Source organism: Microtus pennsylvanicus, chromosome 7, assembly GCF_037038515.1.
Source record: "Microtus pennsylvanicus isolate mMicPen1 chromosome 7, mMicPen1.hap1, whole genome shotgun sequence".
Taxonomy (NCBI): domain Eukaryota; kingdom Metazoa; phylum Chordata; class Mammalia; order Rodentia; family Cricetidae; genus Microtus; species Microtus pennsylvanicus.
In genome coordinates, this window is record NC_134585.1 from 75,779,005 (window position 1) to 75,796,755 (window position 17,751).

At 39.9% G+C, this 17,751-nt stretch overlaps 1 protein-coding gene across 1 annotated transcript; it reads left to right on the forward strand.

Annotated features, from left to right (window-relative positions):
- Nucleotides 1–277: 277 nt before the first annotated feature.
- On the forward strand, nt 278–16,056 carry LOC142854827 (calcium-activated chloride channel regulator 3A-1-like). The gene is made up of 14 exons (XM_075981162.1): nt 278–436; nt 2,206–2,346; nt 2,544–2,691; nt 3,026–3,134; nt 4,694–4,871; nt 7,766–7,993; nt 9,780–10,013; nt 10,362–10,539; nt 11,570–11,670; nt 12,024–12,248; nt 12,591–12,861; nt 13,382–13,549; nt 14,094–14,330; nt 15,659–16,056. The coding sequence occupies exons 1-14, from the start codon at nt 278–280 to the stop codon at nt 15,988–15,990; spliced, it is 2,709 nt and encodes a 902-aa protein (XP_075837277.1). The 3' UTR covers nt 15,991–16,056.
- The last annotated feature ends 1,695 nt before the right edge of the window (nt 16,057–17,751 follow it).

A 17,751-nucleotide genomic window follows, 5' to 3' on the forward strand; every position in this document is an offset into this window, starting at 1 on the left:
ACCCACAACTATGAGGATAACTACCCAAACAACCCAAAAAGATGGCTCACTTCAGTAAATGCCTATTGTCTTCCAAAGTACAATGAATGTACCTACCATAATCCCCACTGCCATTCAGCAGCGACGTCTGTAGAATGAATGCAACAAGGAAGGTCAACAAGAAATAGGAGTATTTCACTCTACCCATGCAAATATTCTGGTCGCCATCCAAATTCCTGAGTGGAGCAGACACATAAATACCCTCCTTGAGCGGCCACCTTGCTTAGCATGTGCAAACATGGTGCCAGGTCTGAAGGTCCTTCTGCTCCTCAGCCTGCATCTCCTGCAGGAGACGCAAAGCTCCTTGGTCCATCTCAGCAACAATGGGTACGAGGGAGTGGTCGTTGCAATTAACCCCAGTGTGCCAGAAGATGAAAGACTCATCCAAAGCATAAAGGTAAGAAGGGTTGTATTAGCTGCATATTTGCATGTCAGTAATTCTTTTTACTAAGGCCGCTTTGCCTGTGTTTATCATGTCTGCAATATTATCTATAGTCATGATAGCATCTGCTTAGCTTCATATTTTTATTATACATTAAAAACAGTGTTCAAACCCTAAGTAAATCATTAACTAGTTAAGGTAATAGATTTAGAGCAAGTGGAAAAAAATGTTCTCATATTTTATCTTAATGATGCTGCTTTTACAAAGTCTATATAGCAAATATACTCTTAAACCCCAGTAGCTGCTGTCTTACGCATTTCTCCAGTTGCTCCTACGTGCCCAACTTTGGAAAACCTAAAAAACCTGTCTTACTTTAAAGAGAAACTTCAACGCGTTAGAAGTCAGTGTGTTTCTACTTGTAATAAATGGTATCAGCAGGTAGCATGTGTATTCTATTCTTAGATGCTCTTGGTATCACCAAGATGTGGTGAGGCACAAGGATTCAAACTCTTATGCAAATGAGAAATTTAGAGATGCATAGTCATAAAATAAGTGACAAAACTGAAACCAATCAGCCCTTCATATTTTATTACCACCTAGTGAGACTTTGCCTGTTATTACACTTGATGTTAATCAGAAAGGTTCATTGCACTTATTTTCAGCTGCCTCTTTTCTATGCACAGTGTGTTCATTAAAAACAAAGTCAACATCAAGTATAACAAACTTTAAATTCTCAATTCATATAACTGGGGCCTTAAAGGTATAAGATTCAGATGTGAGCAAACTTCATCATCCGGGAAAGACATTCTGTACACAATACATTGATTCCCAGGACACTAGAGACAACAAAACATAAGAGGAGTAAATCCAAGTCACCCAACTTTCCACTGTCTGTTGGAGTACTAACCCAGGCCACCTATGACCACTTGCAGGGGTGTCTTTTCTTCATCACCCGTGTATGTACTTGCTCCTTGGGTCACCAGCCACCTTGCTTCTTCCACTCAGCCCTCATCACAGGCTAAGTGTAGAGAGGTGTTACCCTCTGCCTCTTGGGCATTCGTGGCAGTTTTCTAGAGCGGGAGAAGCATCTTCAGTAGCTCTCTGCTGGTGGCAATGCATCGGATTCATTGCTGTTCCTCATATGTTCACCATTTGCATCTGCACCAGCCCCACCTGGTTTGTCAAAACTGCACAAAAGAGGAAGTGTAGCATTTGATTGACAGCATTCACTTTCTCACCTTTTCCCAGGAGGACTTTTATAATCTTATCCAAGCCATTAGAAGCAGCAGTATAAGGAGAACAACCATTCCTAGTGATTATTCATTGGTACTCCAGTTGAAGCAAGAATTCAGTGATTTCTGAATGTCCAGCTGAGGATGCCCAGTGCAATGTAAATCTGCTGTCCTGTCAGCTCTAGGAGCCAGGGACATTGGCCAAGATCCTCTTTGGCAACTCTTCCCTTCTGCTGTGGGCTACAGATTGCTAACTGCTAAATTAAACTCTTAACCCTCCACACCATTTTCCAGCCATCTCCCACAGACTTCTAACTACCTCTGTAACTAACCCAACATCTTCACTTTTATCTCCAGCCTACACTGCTGACCTCAGTAGGCAAAAACACACGTGAATTTGGGCACAAGAAAAGAAACACAGATTTAAGAGACTTTGTAAAATTATTCTGTTTGAGGGAAAGGAGTTTTGATTTGCTTCTGGTTTGTGTACATACATTAATGCTGATTTTGTTGTGTGACGTTGTTACCACAAGGTACTTTTAATTTTGTCAGGAAATGGTAACCCAAGCCTCTACTTACCTGTTTGAAGCCAGCAAAAGAAGATTTTATTTCAGGAATGTAAGCATTTTGGTCCCAATGACCTGGAAGTCCAAATCCGAGTACTTAATGCCGAAACGAGAATCATATGACAAAGTAGGTGTCACATCCCCCTCCTATCCTGTTTCCTGTGCCTTTTACAGATGAATGCTTGTACATTTTGGTAAATGCTAATCATGTTGGGAGTAAACTAGAAATATAGCTTTTATGGGTGAACATGAGATGATCCTTGTTTGTAAAATCTCTCGTTTCTAGCACTCTAGAAATCTGACTGGGTTTGTTCTGCATTTTAGGCAGATGTCATAGTTGCTGACCCTTACCTGAAATATGGAGATGACCCCTACACGCTTCAATATGGACAGTGTGGAGACAGAGGACAGTACATACACTTCACTCCAAACTTCCTACTGGCTGACAATTTACGTATCTATGGACCCCGAGGTAGAAATATCTATTTTATACTTCTTAATTCCACTGAGGAAAAGCAAACAACAGCTATTAATTTTCAGGACTATAAGAAAAGCAAGAATTAAGCAATACCTTCATTTAGAAATATACTGATTATAATCAACCTGCTGTATATACAAATTTGATAACTAAATGAGTCATTTGTTGTTCTCATTCTATTTTATCTTTTTTTTTTTGGAGCAATGGAATTATGTTGATTTTTAGAGTTCTCCAGTTCAGGTTAGCAGATGAGCAAGGAATTTTAAGTAGGTGGAAATCATACTTAAGTTATTTTAACTACAGTTTTACAGATGACCTTCTCTCTCAGGCAGAGTCTTTGTCCATGAGTGGGCCCATCTCCGGTGGGGAGTATTTGATGAATATAACACAGACCGGCCCTTCTACATGTCCGGAAAGAATGTTCTCGAAGCAACAAGGTATCACAGCGTAACCTAAACTGATTCTACACCTTTTTGCCTACAGCTTCAACTGTCTGTGTTGGGTAGTTTGAGTACAATTCTGGGGTTTGATGTACTCAAGCCCTATCTGTGGTAAAGTGTTCAATTTGACTTTTAAATTAAAGGGAGCAAACATGTAGAACATTGAAGAAATGTTGAGAACAATCAGTCTGGAGGAAATATCACTATGAAAAAATGTCAGTTAGATCAGGCGATAGAGAAATGTCTAATCCTGTCCCCTTTGCGGTGTACAGTATGCCAAGCTGCCTGGAGTCTTGTACCCAGGCTGGGCTGCTCTCAGCACGGCCTCTTACCCCGACTGTCACGCCACAAAACTACCCCTTGCCTAGACAATGCCTATTAAACCTTAATTATTTCTCCTCTTGATCTTTCTGCTCCTCCTGTTTGAGGTTAGAGGCGTGGAAGAGAGTTCCCAGAGAGTACGCATGCGCCTCTCGCAGGCGTCTACTAACCAGCCTTGGCTGCCGAGGACTTTTGTTTTTTCCCCAATAGAGTTGAAGATCCTTCAGACTGTGGATAATGTTTTGTTTTGCTTTTGTAATTCTCTAACAAAGTCAAAACTATCAACGGATTATCAAATGATGAGTATTTAAAACACTAAACATGAATGCATTCCCTTGTGATCAGTCATAAAAAAGAAAAACATTGGTGAAAGCAAGGCTCTAGGCCCACATTCCTGAGCTCCCTATACTGGGCACAGAAACTCCGAGTCTCACCGTGAGTAAGCTAGGCTTCAGGGCCAACCCTAGAGCCACCTCTCTTGGAAGGCATAACAACCTCCGTTGTCCTTGCAGTACAAACAAATGCGTGTAACCAGCTAATGTCATGAAGTATGAATAGGAGGAAATTATACATATAAAGAAGTTTTCAGAATCCTTTTCCTATTCTACCCTAACCTCTGACAGGGATATAACAATTATCTTTATCGTGAAACCCAATGGTTTGATGCATTGCTCTTCCAATTCTTTTATAATCAACTAACTGATTATAAAACTGTAAACTACAAATTGCTATATATTTAAAATCATATATTTTATACTTGGAAATTTAAGATTTTAAATATATTTTGACTTTCTTTCCTCACTAAAAAAAAAATCCCCTGTAATTTGTAACTAATTTAATCTTTATGATATCCATGTAAGTTTAAAATTACTGTCTTATCCCATAACCACAGAGAAAATAGATTTATTGATCATACCAGGAAGCCAATGGATGTTTAAAAGTATGCAGTGAAAATACAGTTTTGACTAAAGTCAGGGGTATGTACAGGCAATCATTGTGCCTACTTTTGTCAAAGAAATGTTTGTACATGATCAGGCAGCGTTGCCACTGAAAAAAAGGGGTTTTGGAACATTGGTCTTTATTGCTGACTCCCCCAGGTTCAACTTAAAAACAGGATGGGGCTCGTCAAAACTGGAGCTGAGGGTATAGCTTTGTGGCTAGAGGGCTTGCCTAGATGCACAGACCCTGGGTTCAATGGCTAGCCCCACAAAAGTAACCCAATTCTTTCACCATAGATGCTCCACTGGCATTTCTGGCAGAAACGTGGTCCAGGAATGTCGGGGACGCAGCTGCATAGCAAGGCAATGCCGGCGAGATTCAAAGACAGGACTGCTTGAACCCAAATGTACATTTATCCCAGACAAATCACAGACTGCCAAGGACTCCATAATGTTCATGCAAAGTCTTGATTCTGTAAGTTGAGTCTATATTTTGGCCACTGGGACTAACGTGCATGTTGGTTATCTCTGAAACACACTGGTCTCCTTTTCTTTGGATATATATCTCACACCCTCTCCAGCATTCTCTTTTTGTCTTTTATTATTTCAGCCATCTGGCAGGAGTGAGGCCATATCTCACTGTGGCTTTCATTTGCACTTCCCTGATGGTTACTGACCATGCACACCTTTTCATATACCTACCAGCCATTGCATATATTTCTTGAAAAATTCCCATTTGGATCATCTCATGATTTTTAATCATGTTATTGCTGGGCAATTTTTGCCACTGAATTCTTTGAGTTTCTTAAAAATTCATAAATCTTTGTTGTACACAGTTTGCGGTTTTTGCCTTGGTGAAGGTTGTCTGTTTACTGTCGGCTATTTCCTTTGCTGCACTGTCCAGTCCTAACTCATATAAACATAACATATTTGCATAGTAAAAGTTCATGCAAATGTAAGAATATCTTAGATAAGAAAGTACTTAAGATACAAATTAAAGTTACATATCTAAATTGTAAGACCAGCATAATTAAAATAAGCGATTCCTTATATACTAACTTACTAGCAACAAATACTACCTCACTGATAGAATTAAAATTGCTGTGGCATCTAGGCAATAGTGAAAGTTCAAGTCAATTTATAGACTTGAAGCTCTCTTCTGAAACTTGTAAATTAGCCCAGGTTTTAAGTGGATCTCCCTTCAGGAAATATCCGACACAGGACAGTTCACTTTACCTGGCTGAGTCTAGATCAGAAAAGAATTCAGCACCAAAACAGACAAGAAATCCCCTGACACAAGGGGATGATCAGAACACACTGCCTGTCCCAAATGCTGCATTGCCAAGGCATGTATCTATGAGGACATAACTCCTGCTGCCTGTGGGGACCCGAGCAGTAAGGAAGACACCTCTGCACCTGAGCAAGTATACAGGGATGCTGATTCCACAAGACTCTACTCAGAAAAAAGTACTGTGCTTTAACCAGATATCTTATCCAGCACCAGACTAGCTTCTAACTATCATGCTACAGATTAAACCTATCACATACCAAACCCTGAGCTCTGAGCTCTGACTCAGAGCATACACGACATGAAATAGTGAATGTTCTCTTCCGTGCATCCTTTCCTTAACATCCTTCTCTCTGTTTCAAGCTCAGTGCTGTGTTAGAAGCTGACACGAAGTAAAGAATTAAAAATAAATTTTTCTGATGAACTAATGAAAGGAGAACGGTGGGAGTACTGAGAAAAAATCTAAAACAAAGCAAGAAGAGACATAGATATAGGAAGCAGTGTTACTGTAAATGTCAGAATGTGATGAGTTTTTAGCTGGGATTTGAAAATGAGTATGAACTTGGCAAAGTTGTCAGAGGGAGAGACTTCTATGCAGTGAGACAGACTAACAAAAAGACAAGGCAGAGCTGGTCCTTGCAACTGTACACGTTGAGAACCGTCTGAATATTTCCGTCGTAGTCACTGAAGATTCTAATGCTCACTGGAAAAATTTTAGGGAAATGGGAACCTGCAATAGAATTTCTTTTTCCTGATTTATGCAAAATTACCATTAGGGTGAATGGGAATTCAGGTGAAGGTTTCTGTCGTAGTCTAGAGAAGAAGTTCTACAGAAGCAAGGAATGCATGCCAAGCAGGAGGCGGGCAATGGGGCGGAGCCTACAATCGGGCACCTACAAAGCTAAGGTTTTTCTCAGCTTTAGACGAATGAAGAGCCCGCTGCTCAATTCTCTCAGCAATAGATACGATGCGGAGGCGAGGATGGGATGGGATGAGGCTGAGTGAGGCAGGGAGGCAGGCTGGTTATCCACAGCTATTGGCAGATGAGGGACTTGATTCGGACAATGGTCGTGGCAGGGGCAGAGGAGCCAGGTTGACAGACAGAGTGTGCGCACACACGGAAGTGAGGCGAAGCACTGCTTTGTTTGCATGCACATTTTTCCCCATTCTACGCAACCCCATTTGGGAGATTTTAATCTGAGCCATGTCAGAAACAAACACTCTCACGTTGTAAATGTGCATTTAGACGTTTAAACTAAAACACATATATTTATGCCCATAAGTCTATATCTGAGCTTAAATCTGCAGGTGTGGTATTTGGGGACGAAAGTAATGAAATGACTATTAAAAGCAGTTTCTAAGACCTTACTTTAGGATGTTCCCTTTCTAGACACTGTGCTTGTTTATAAGGATGCTCTTCCTTCTTCCTCCAGGTTTTTAAAACCTAGAGGACTTCCAGGGTTTATAGTAATAAAAACTTCCACTGGCAGAATTATTAAATGCGATTATTCTCTCAGAAAAATGTCTATATCTCTTACGCTTTTATTATCTCTCAAGGGTATTGTTTATATCAGGACTAATAATAACAAGCTCGATCTCTAGTGCCTGTCCTCAAGTTTCTGGGCTAACTATGGAGATGTGGGTCATAGACAAAAAAATAAAATAAAATATAATAAAATAAAAAATAAAAAAAAAAACAGCCATCTCTCCTATGCCACTTTTAGGGGACAGAAGTTACCAGGAGCCATGATACTCTTCCCTTAAATTTCATTCAGGATGGGAGATCCACAAAAGCTTAGGTGAGGAAACAAGGAACTCAATCACATTAGCAGCCGCCATTCTTCACTGACAGCCTAACTTTGAAATCTCCAAAAAGTGTTAGCTGCACATAGTGATGTTATTGCCCACTTCCACTCCAAGCGCATAAGATGGGTGCCCAAACAATCGATTACAAAGTGATTCTCATCAGGAGACAGACAAATCCTGTTCAGGATGCATGTGGCAGTTAACTTCATATCTGGAAAAGAAGGTGATCCCTTACAAGTTTTTACAATATTGTGCATTCATTGATTTTTTTTCAGGTGGTTGAATTTTGCACAGAAAAAACCCACAATAAGGAAGCTCCAAACATGCAAAATAAAATGTGCAACCGCAGAAGCACGTGGGACGTAATCGAGGAGTCTGCTGATTTCCGGAATGCCTCTCCCGTGGGAGGAGTAGAAGCACCGCCTCCACCTACATTTTCATTGCTGAAGTCCAAACAGAGAGTGGTCTGCTTGGTGCTGGACAAATCTGGAAGCATGGGTGCTGTAAGACACTTTCTATTGAATTCCTTAAATTAAGTACTTAAGTTAAATATAAATATTTTTAAAATATAAATATCGTTTAATTTTAGTTTAGTTTTAATAAACTAACACGCATATGCTTATGCCAATAAAATGGTAAGATAAAAATGATTAGAGGGAGGTTATAAGATTATGGATAATTTTATCTCAAAACTTTTAATTCTAACTAAAAAAATTTTAATTGCACGCATGCACACACACACACACACACAAATGAAGTCAAGTGAAATGGTGCCTACCTAATCTTAGCTACTCAGGAGGCTGAAACAGGAACGTCTTTGTGTCTATTGGTTTTAAGCCAACCTGGGCAACCTAGCAAGATCTCATCTCAGAAAAAAGTAAGAAAAGGGAAAAAAAGGGAAATTATCCATGATTACACCATCAAACATATCACTTCATTCTTTTCTTATTTTTAATGTTTACCTTTTCTTAAAAATGCAATCATATTTTGTATGTTTCTGTAACATGCATTTAAAACTCCCCATGTAAAAATGATTCTATGAAAGATTTTAATCGTATGTCAGTCTTGCTAAGCAGCAAGCACAGGGCCTGCTTGGGTTCACACAAGGTCCTCTGCACATAAGACATAGCTGTTAGCCTAGTGTTTTTATGGGACTCCTGACAGTGAGAATGACTGAGCCTCTTGAGCCTGCTCTTGGGACTCTTTTCCTCCTGTGGGGTTGCCATGTCCAATATCTTAGTTTTCTTCATCCTATTATATTTTATTTTGTCATGTACGGTTGTTATCTCTTAGAAGCCTGTACTTTTCTAATGAGAGACAAAAAGGGAGCAAATCCACAGGAGAGAGGAAGTGGGGAGGAACTGGGAGGAGTAGAGGGAGGGGAAACTCTAATCAGGATATATTGTATGGGAGAGTAATTTATTTTCAATAAAAGGAAAATGGCAAAAAAATAAAAAGAGATACATCATATTTAATGATTATGTCATATATATAATGTAATTTAATCAAGTCCCTATAGTTGGACATCTTTGATGTTTTTCTAATTGGTATTTATTAAAACATACATTTTTAAAAAATATTTCATTCAGATAATTATTTAATAGATTGTTAGATAAAAATGTAAGAGTTTTATAAATAACTAGTAGTTTTAGGGTTTATTTTATTTCATGTGTATATGTGTGTGTGAGCCACTGTGTATATGTGTTTATGTGTATATATGTGTGAGCCACTGTGTATATGTGTTTATGTGTATATGTTTGTGTGAGCCACTTTGTATATATGTATGTGAGCCTCTGTGTATATGTTTATATGTGTTTATGTGTATATGTGTTTGTGTGTATATGTGTATGTGAGCCACTGTGTCTCGTGTCTGCAGAGGCCAAAAGAAGATCTGATCCTCTGGAAGTGGAGGCACAGTCCATGTGAGCCACATCTGGGCTCTGGTAGCAGAACCCAGATCCTCTGCAAGAACAGGACTCTTTTCTGTTGAGTTTTTATTTCTTCACCTTTTTGTTTTTATATCCCAACCAAAGTTTCTTTCTCCTCCCTTCTCCCAACCCATTCTTCCTCCTCTGTTTCTCTTCAGATGCGGGTGGGAATTCTTAACCGCTGTCAAAACTCCAAAAGATTTTTTTTCTTAGATTTTATTTTTTAATGAAATGAAGAAGCTAAACTTTAAAATACACCAATGAATTATTATCAAGATCCTTGGTGACTTTTGTGTGTCACCGGTCTGACAAGGTGTTGAGAGACTCCAGAGCTGCTCATGTATCTTTTCTCTTCTTACAGGGAAACAACGGCACTCGTCTCGTCCGAATGAACCAAGCAGCAGAGTTGTATTTAATTCAAATTATTGAAAAGGAATCCTTGGTTGGCATGGTCACATTTGATAGCACTGCTACAATCCAAAATAATCTAATAAGAATGATCAATGAGAGTTCCTATCTAGAGATCAGCGCAAACCTGCCTCGAGAAGCTAGTGGTGGAACTTCAATTTGCAACGGGCTCAGAAAAGGATTCGAGGTTAAAAAAGAAAATTAATTACTATCACTTGCCATTGACTATTTTTAACTTTCAGCAAGGGTCGTGAGTTCCTGGGCTCCTCATTTAATAACATTCTAACCTGATCAAAAGAGTCATCTGTGAGAAGAAAGCAGCACCCTTTCCTGCTCTCTGCGGCACCTCTGTGTCCCGCGGGGAGACTGGGTAAACCAAGACTGCAGCTTGGAACCATAACACAAAGGTTCTCTTCAGCTCACTCTAAAGCAGAAATATAACGAGTCCCCCAGGACTAAACCGCAGTTTCTTCTTGCTTTTCACTTATTCAGAAATTATTTTCCTGTGATTAGTAATGCGGCTTTTCCCGTTCAGGCAATTACCTCCAGTAACCAGACGACTTCCGGTTCTGAGATCATATTGCTGACAGATGGGGAAGATGATCAAATAAGTTCCTGCTTTGAGGAGGTCAAACACAGTGGTGCCATCATCCACACCATCGCTCTGGGGCCTTCCGCTGCCAAAGAACTGGAGACTCTGTCAACCATGACCGGTACACTTCAGAATAGAGTTTGGACCGGCAATCGTCTGTAGTCTCTTCTGCCACACATGTTCTTTCCAATACACTGAAAACTGCTCAAAAAAAAAAAATCCGTCTCAAAATTAATCTTTGCTTCTTCCCACATAGGTTCTTTTCTCCTCCCTTCCACTCTTCCATTGCGGACTTCTCACATTCTCCATTATCCGCTGTCATTCTTCCCCTGATTTCAACCAATACCGCTAATCAGAACTTAGTTCTCTATGGTTTCTCAACTGCATCCATGACTATTTCTCAATTTAAAAACACATTCGAGCCCACAACAAATGTTTGGACATCCCAATTCTAAGGAAGCGCAAAGGAAAACCTAGGGGCTAGAAATGATTTGCCTAAGAGTCCTGACTGGGTGCCCATTCAGAACTCACCCCATCGTGGAGTATTTCTGTCAGGTCCTAACGAACTCTAAGCCTTGTGCAGGCTACTTCAGTAATCTTGCTGGTGGGTTTGCTGATATTTATTAGTTCTACAAGTATGTATGAATATCATATTCTAAGCAATCATTTCTCCTCGGCAACCTATTCTTTCTTAGCTTCTTACATGCAAGTAACCTCCCTCTTCCTTAATGTCTCCATTATCTATCTTTATCAATCTTTACTTCATTCTAAACCATCAGTATTGAATTATCACTGATGTGGTTTTGATCCAACTAAAAAAGCGAGTCATTAACTTCTAAGAACTGGGCTTAAATTTCATTTCTGTGGTCTTATATTTTATTTGGACTTTGCTAAGATAGCATGCACTTACTTCTGGTGACTGATGATCAATTAGAAAAAAGTTTCAATACTTTAAATTTCCCTCTGTTCTTATCACACTTCTTTTGAGCAAGGTTTTAGTAATTTTAGAATTCTGCCTGGGACACTACAACGCTGAGGATCTTGAAAAGTAATCTTTTGTGGAGTATACCTAAGTATCTTAGATAGACTGTTAAAGCGATCAATGACCGCACAAAGTAAATGGGGTTTTCCCATTTAAAACTCCCCTTTAGGAGGGCTTCGCTTTTATGCCAATGAAGACATAAACGGCCTTATCGATGCTTTCAGTAGAATTTCATCTAGGAGTGGCAACATCGCCCAGCAGGCTCTGCAGGTCAGCAAAACCCTTTGTCTTCTAACTGTTGCAGTGAACGCCCATCATCCTAATTATTAACTATTCTCTCACACCTCTTCCTTCAGAGCAGTCCCATTGTACGGAGAAAGCACTTCCCTACCCAAGTTGCTTTCCGTGGCTCCTACAGTCCTTTATTCCTTACAAGATTATTTTTACTCTTTGTAATTTTAATAATTTAATTTATTCCTTAACTATGATTTGACTGAAATATATTTAATTTTAACTGAAATACTTTCTTGAAACTTAAAATTACACTGAACTAACTAAATTTTAGAATTCCATAGTAACAACTTTGAGGTTTTAGCATGTCTGTTTTTTTATTTCTCTAACAGTTGGAGAGCAAAGCCTTGACTATTGCAGGGAAGGGACGGATAAATGGTACAGTGCTGGTGGACAGCACCGTTGGCAACGACACATTCTTTGTTGTCACCTGGACAGCACAAAAGCCAGACATTATTCTTCATGATCCGAAAGGAAAAAAATACACAACCTCAGACTTCCAAGACGATAAGCTAAATATATACTCTGCTCGACTTCGAATACCAGGCATCGCAGAGGTGAGTCTGCTCTTTGCTTTTCATCAATTATCAATTTATGTTAGAAAAGAAAGGCCCCTTCTATGTTCTCAATACTAAAACAGTACCAGATAATTCATCTTAAAAATAAGCCTAATGGAACACATAAGGATTCATTCTCACGCTATTAGTTTATAAACTCAGATATTAAAAGTCATTATTTAGGCTGCGGCAGAACCTGAGCAGTGCACCAGCATAGCTTGTTCCATTCCCATCATCACAAAAGTAATTATTATTCTTCTTTTTAGATTTCTAGGCAATTGTATATCCTAAGCACAGAGTAAGAAAATACTATCAAAGCTCTTAAAATATATTTTTTTCCAGACAGGTACATGGACTTACAGCCTCTTAAATAAGAATGTCATATCTCAGTTGCTAACGGTGACAGTGACCACTCGAGCAAAAAGTCCTACCACGCTCCCAGTCATCGCGACTGCTCACATGAGTCAAGACACAGCACGGTACCCAAGCCCGATGATTGTTTACGCCCGAGTCAGCCAAGGGTTCTTGCCTGTTCTGGGAGCCAATGTCATGGCCATTATAGAAGCTGAAGATGGACATCAAGTCACACTGAAGCTGTGGGACAACGGGGCAGGTAATGGGAACTGGCATCGACACTGAATTTAAAATTCTCTCACTGCACTCCCCTCAATGCTTCCTCTGTGTGCTTAAGAACTGTATTTCAATGTGCGTGAAGTCTACTTGTAATGTGTTAACCCTTTGCATGGCTGTAAGTACCATTGCCATCTTTAAAGTTCCCTTGCAGTTTAACTTTACCCATGGAAGGAACTTGAGGCCAATTTTTCTCCATCTCCATTGTCGGCGTCTTAATGCACTTTGTTTTCTTTCTATTTTCTTCTTTGGATAAGTTTCTTATATGAAATAAAGAACAGCTATTATTAAGCAAATGGGCACCATAAAAGGACTGAATGATTCCAAAACCGCGGGATTATCAAGTGACCAAGACAGGCTTGGAGGCAAAATGGTCTGACCTTAGGACTCATGGACCTGAAACTGTGCTCCCTTATCTGTGACGTCACCGACATCACCTGTGCTCACAGTCACAACTGTCATTGTTCTTACTAGATGACTAATTCTTACATTTCAATGCCAAGGTGCTGATACACTCAAAAACGATGGTATCTACTCAAGATACTTCACAGAGTACCATGGGAATGGGAGATACAGCCTAAAAGTCAAGGCCCAGGCAAGAAAACACATCACTAAACTACATTTAAAACAACCGAACAAGTCTCTCTATATACCAGGCTACATTGAAAATGGTAAGTAACACTCAAACAGAAATATGTGTGGTGTAGGTCTAGAGAACACAACAAGCATCAGAAACATAACCGACTACAGAAAAGTCAAGGATATAATTCCTTGTAATCAATCATCTGAATGCTTCAAAATCAAATTCAGGTCCAGTGGACCCGTAGACTGTATTTCTGCAAATTATTAACACCCACCTTGTTGTTCTGTTTACGTTTCTAAGCTTCACACAGCATCTTCTATGACGCCGTCTCAGTGCTAGAGGCTGAAAAAAAAAAGCAAATATGGATAAAACACAACTCGCGTCCTCAAAAGATTTACGGACAAGTATTAGACAGAGACTGGTTAAAATATAGTTTGGCTAGAATTGTAATGTTCCCTCGTCCAATTCAAAGTGATGTTAAAACAAGCTTTTCTTTCCCTACACACTGTCACTTCTCAATGACGGCTGTTGATCAACATTAGCACCAAATCGCTGCAAGATCAACCTACAAGAACAGACATGAAAATATAGAAAGTCGTTTGTTGTTGTTTGTTGTTGTTGCCGGAGTGTAGGTCAAATTACGCTGAATCCACCCAGACCTGAGGTTCCAGAAGCCACAGAAGCTCCAGTGGAAGACTTCAGCAGACTAACCTCTGGAGGGTCGTTTACCGTGTCTGGAGCGCCTCCCGGTGGCAACCACACTCATGTGTTCCCACCCAGTAAAGTCACAGATCTGAAGGCCAAGTTTGAAGGAGATCATATCCACCTTACGTGGACGGCCCCTGGCGAGGTCCTCGACAAAGGAAAAGGTGAGCTAGGTGTTGAGTTTTAAAATGTTCTAAAAGAAATTCATTGTCTTTCACTGGCTTAAACTTCCCCAAAGTCTTAATTCTGGGTAACATTTATGGAGTGGCTACAACAGCCCATTGCTCACCTACTTCAGATGTAAAAACTCAAAACCCAAAGGATACAAGTTGACCCAAATTATCTGTGTCTAAATACTTTAAATTTTCAACCCAGGTTTTTTTGGATTTTTTTTTATCAAATTGTCTCTCTCAGTTTGAACTATTTTTAAATTAAATGAGGAGACTAAGTAACACCATTCTGTTGGGTTCTATTATTGTAAACAAAGACAATTTTCTAAACATTTCTGGTTTTACTCAATTTTATTCAATTACTGTTCAGTTTCAAACACTATTGGGCTCTCTGGGACAAAGTCTACTCTTAGAAATCAATTAAATACAAAATACACATAGGTAAACATGTAACCTCAGACAGATAGATGACAGATGATAGATAGATGATAGATAGATAGATAGATAGATAGATAGATAGAAGCAGATAGACAAACAGATCACAATTCTTAAGATATTTTATGTCAATTTCTCTATTGGATTTCTAAACTCGGTGTGGGATTCAGTGCTGCTGCAGGCTGCTCCTGCCCTTCCCAGCAGCTATGTTCCAGTCACCGTGAATTATTTACTGAAGTGTTCCAAACACCGTTCACTCATTATCATTTAAAAATCTCACTTCAGAGTACCAGCAGCCAAAAACTTTCGTTGGATAAACCAAATGACTAAGTAATGTTTTACACTTTAAAACCGGAGATGAGAAAGATGGCAGTCGTAAAATGAAGGTGCCAGTCGAGGTCGGCCCGGGTCCCGAGCACGTGTACTTGGTGCTCATCACTTCTGCGCCCTTTGACTCACCTCAGCTCCTCTCGGCTCGTCTTTCCCTGGGTGCCCACCCCCACCCCATTACGCCTTCTCTCAACGTAATAAAAAGCCACAACAGATGCTCACGGTCTTTACTGCACAGGAACATTGTGTGTCCCTTGTCCTAATTTAAAACTGAGTTCATCTCTTTCAACGTCTCTCTAAAAAGAAACCTGGGCTCATGGTGGAGAGCTGGTATTAATGATAATTAAGTTTTTCTCTGATTTTGTGCCTGGACATTTTTTAAATAACTGTTCCTGTCCTTGTGTTTAAAGTCAGTGAGATGGGATACCCAGACACAAACTGTTCCTGGGCTCTCCATCACTAAAGCTCGGCATGCAAGGCTGGTAACTCCTACGCAGGCGCAGTGCAGTGCAGAGAGTCGTCCTCCTGACTAACACCTGTCTCTGTCTCTTTTCCAGCGCAAAGATACATCATCAGAATGAGTCAGCATTCTCAGGATCTCCAAGAAGATTTTAAGAACGCTACTTTAGTGAATACTGCTAGTCTGAGACCTAAAGAGGCTGGCTCAAAAGAAAATTTTGAATTCAAACCAGAAACTTTGAAAATAGAAAACGGTACGAAGTTCTACGTTGTGATTCAGGCCAGTAACGAAGCCAATCTCACCTCAGAGGTCTCCAACATTGCACAGGCTGTCAAATTCATTCCTCCACAGGTACCTGACCTGGGTACCAAAATGCCCGTACCCAGTTTGACAATTTTTGTATTTGTTGCAACTTTATTCATATTTTAAACTAGAAATTGTAATAGAACTAAAATACAACCTTATTTAGAACTAATTTGCTAACCTCTTTATCTACTGGACAACTCTTTGTAACATGAAAGTGAGCGTTCAATGTTGTAAATCTTGTATTTGGGTCAATTAAAAATCAATTAAGTTGCTGTATATAAATCAGAATATTTCCTTAATCTAACTTTGAAGAGGATGAGTTAAATTGAACAACTCATTTTCCAAATATTAAATTGAAAAAGTTATTACAGTAAATATAATATGTAATTTTATAGAAATAAACACACAAAGAAACAATATAAAGCTCAGAAAGAGAAAATTGTCTGTTTACAGTCTAAATCTGGAAAAAAACACGGACTAATTTCCATAGAGCACTGGAAAACTAACTCAATATAAGAAAAACGTAGTATTCTGCACACATATGGGTGGATGCAGGACGGAAAAGTCTTCCAAATTAAAAGGTAAATTTTAAAATGAAAGAAATATCTAGATAGCCTTAGAATTTTGAAAACCTTTTAAGAAAAACCTGACTAGATATGGTGGTGCGTGGTGGTGAGCTCAGCAATTAGGTATGAAGGAAGGAGGATGGGAAGTGAGACTAAACTGCATAGCCCAGTACGCAAGATCCTGTCTCCAAAAAGAAAACTTTCAAATCTGCTCAGGCGTGATGATATGTTCTCTGTGATTGTTTTTAAAATTAGAAAGCAAAAGAAAAGCAGGCAAAATACATAGGTGGGCAAATTATTTGGTTGTAGTAATCTCTTTTCTGTCACCCAACGGACCACTTGAGAGTGGATAAGGTATAAAGGGGCGTGGTTCTGGAGACCTGAAGTCTAAGATTGGGAGGCAGCCTCTGGCAGGGGCCCATGGTGAAGCTTCAGCTCTTGATGCAGATTAAGGACAAGTACAAGCCTGTGGGAGAAGCCGAAGATAAGAAACAGACTCACTTTGTGATAGCCTGCCTTCGCAGGAGCCAATCTGTTCCTGAAAGAACGGCTCAAGCAAAGGCTTCCTAATCACCGCACAATCACTTCTCAGCATCATTGTAAGATGGGTTTTATAGAAAACAAGCCATATTCAAACCATACCAAAAGCCTAGTGGCAGCTGAGCATTGCCTCATATTTAAAAAGGCAGTCTTTTTCTGAGTCGAAACCTATCAAAGCAGTCCACATTCTCTTGACCCTTTGGCTGAGGACATCTGTTTAAAAGGAGACAAAAGGAACCACTCTCAATGTTTCTCAAGGTTAGTCTTCTCTGGGTGTCCTTTGGAAACACCTCCTGTGTCATATGACATTTTCAGATCGGCTGAAGGCTCAGGAATAATGACCCAAGCCTTTAATACCAGCTCCCTGGAGGCTGAGGCAGGCACATCTTTGCTGAGTTCCAGGACAGTCAGGACTACTTAGTGAGACTCTGTCGTGAAGAAGTAAATCAAACTGAAGTTGAATGGCCTGTGATGAAACCGAAGGTCGCCTTCTGCAGTGGTCACCTACATCTTCCCTCCCTCAGCTTAAGTTTCCCCGTCTGCAGTGGTCACCTACATCTTCCCTCCCTCAGCTTCAGTTTCCACCCCAAAGGCTGCTTCCTGGTTCTCTTCCGCTTGAGAAGCTGTCCTGTGACTCTGGGTTCCCTGGTGCTGTGTTATAACTCTCTACAGAACTTCTCTCATGCTGTTGTGTATTTTAAATATTATTTTATTCCAATTTAACCCATGAAGCCAGTCTTCAGGTCCTGTCAAAGGAATGTCCACACTAACTCCATTC

What these genes read in the sequence shown, in the direction of transcription:
- LOC142854827 (XM_075981162.1), top strand. Translation starts at nt 278, where the DNA reads ATGGTGCCAGGTCTGAAGGTCCTTCTGCTCCTCAGCCTGCATCTCCTG. An exon ending in AATCTGGAAGCATGGGTGCT is followed by an intron (nt 7,994 to 9,779) that starts GTAAGACACTTT and finishes CTCTTCTTACAG; the next exon opens with GGAAACAACGGCACTCGTCT. An exon ending in GGCTCAGAAAAGGATTCGAG is followed by an intron (nt 10,014 to 10,361) that starts GTTAAAAAAGAA and finishes TTTCCCGTTCAG; the next exon opens with GCAATTACCTCCAGTAACCA.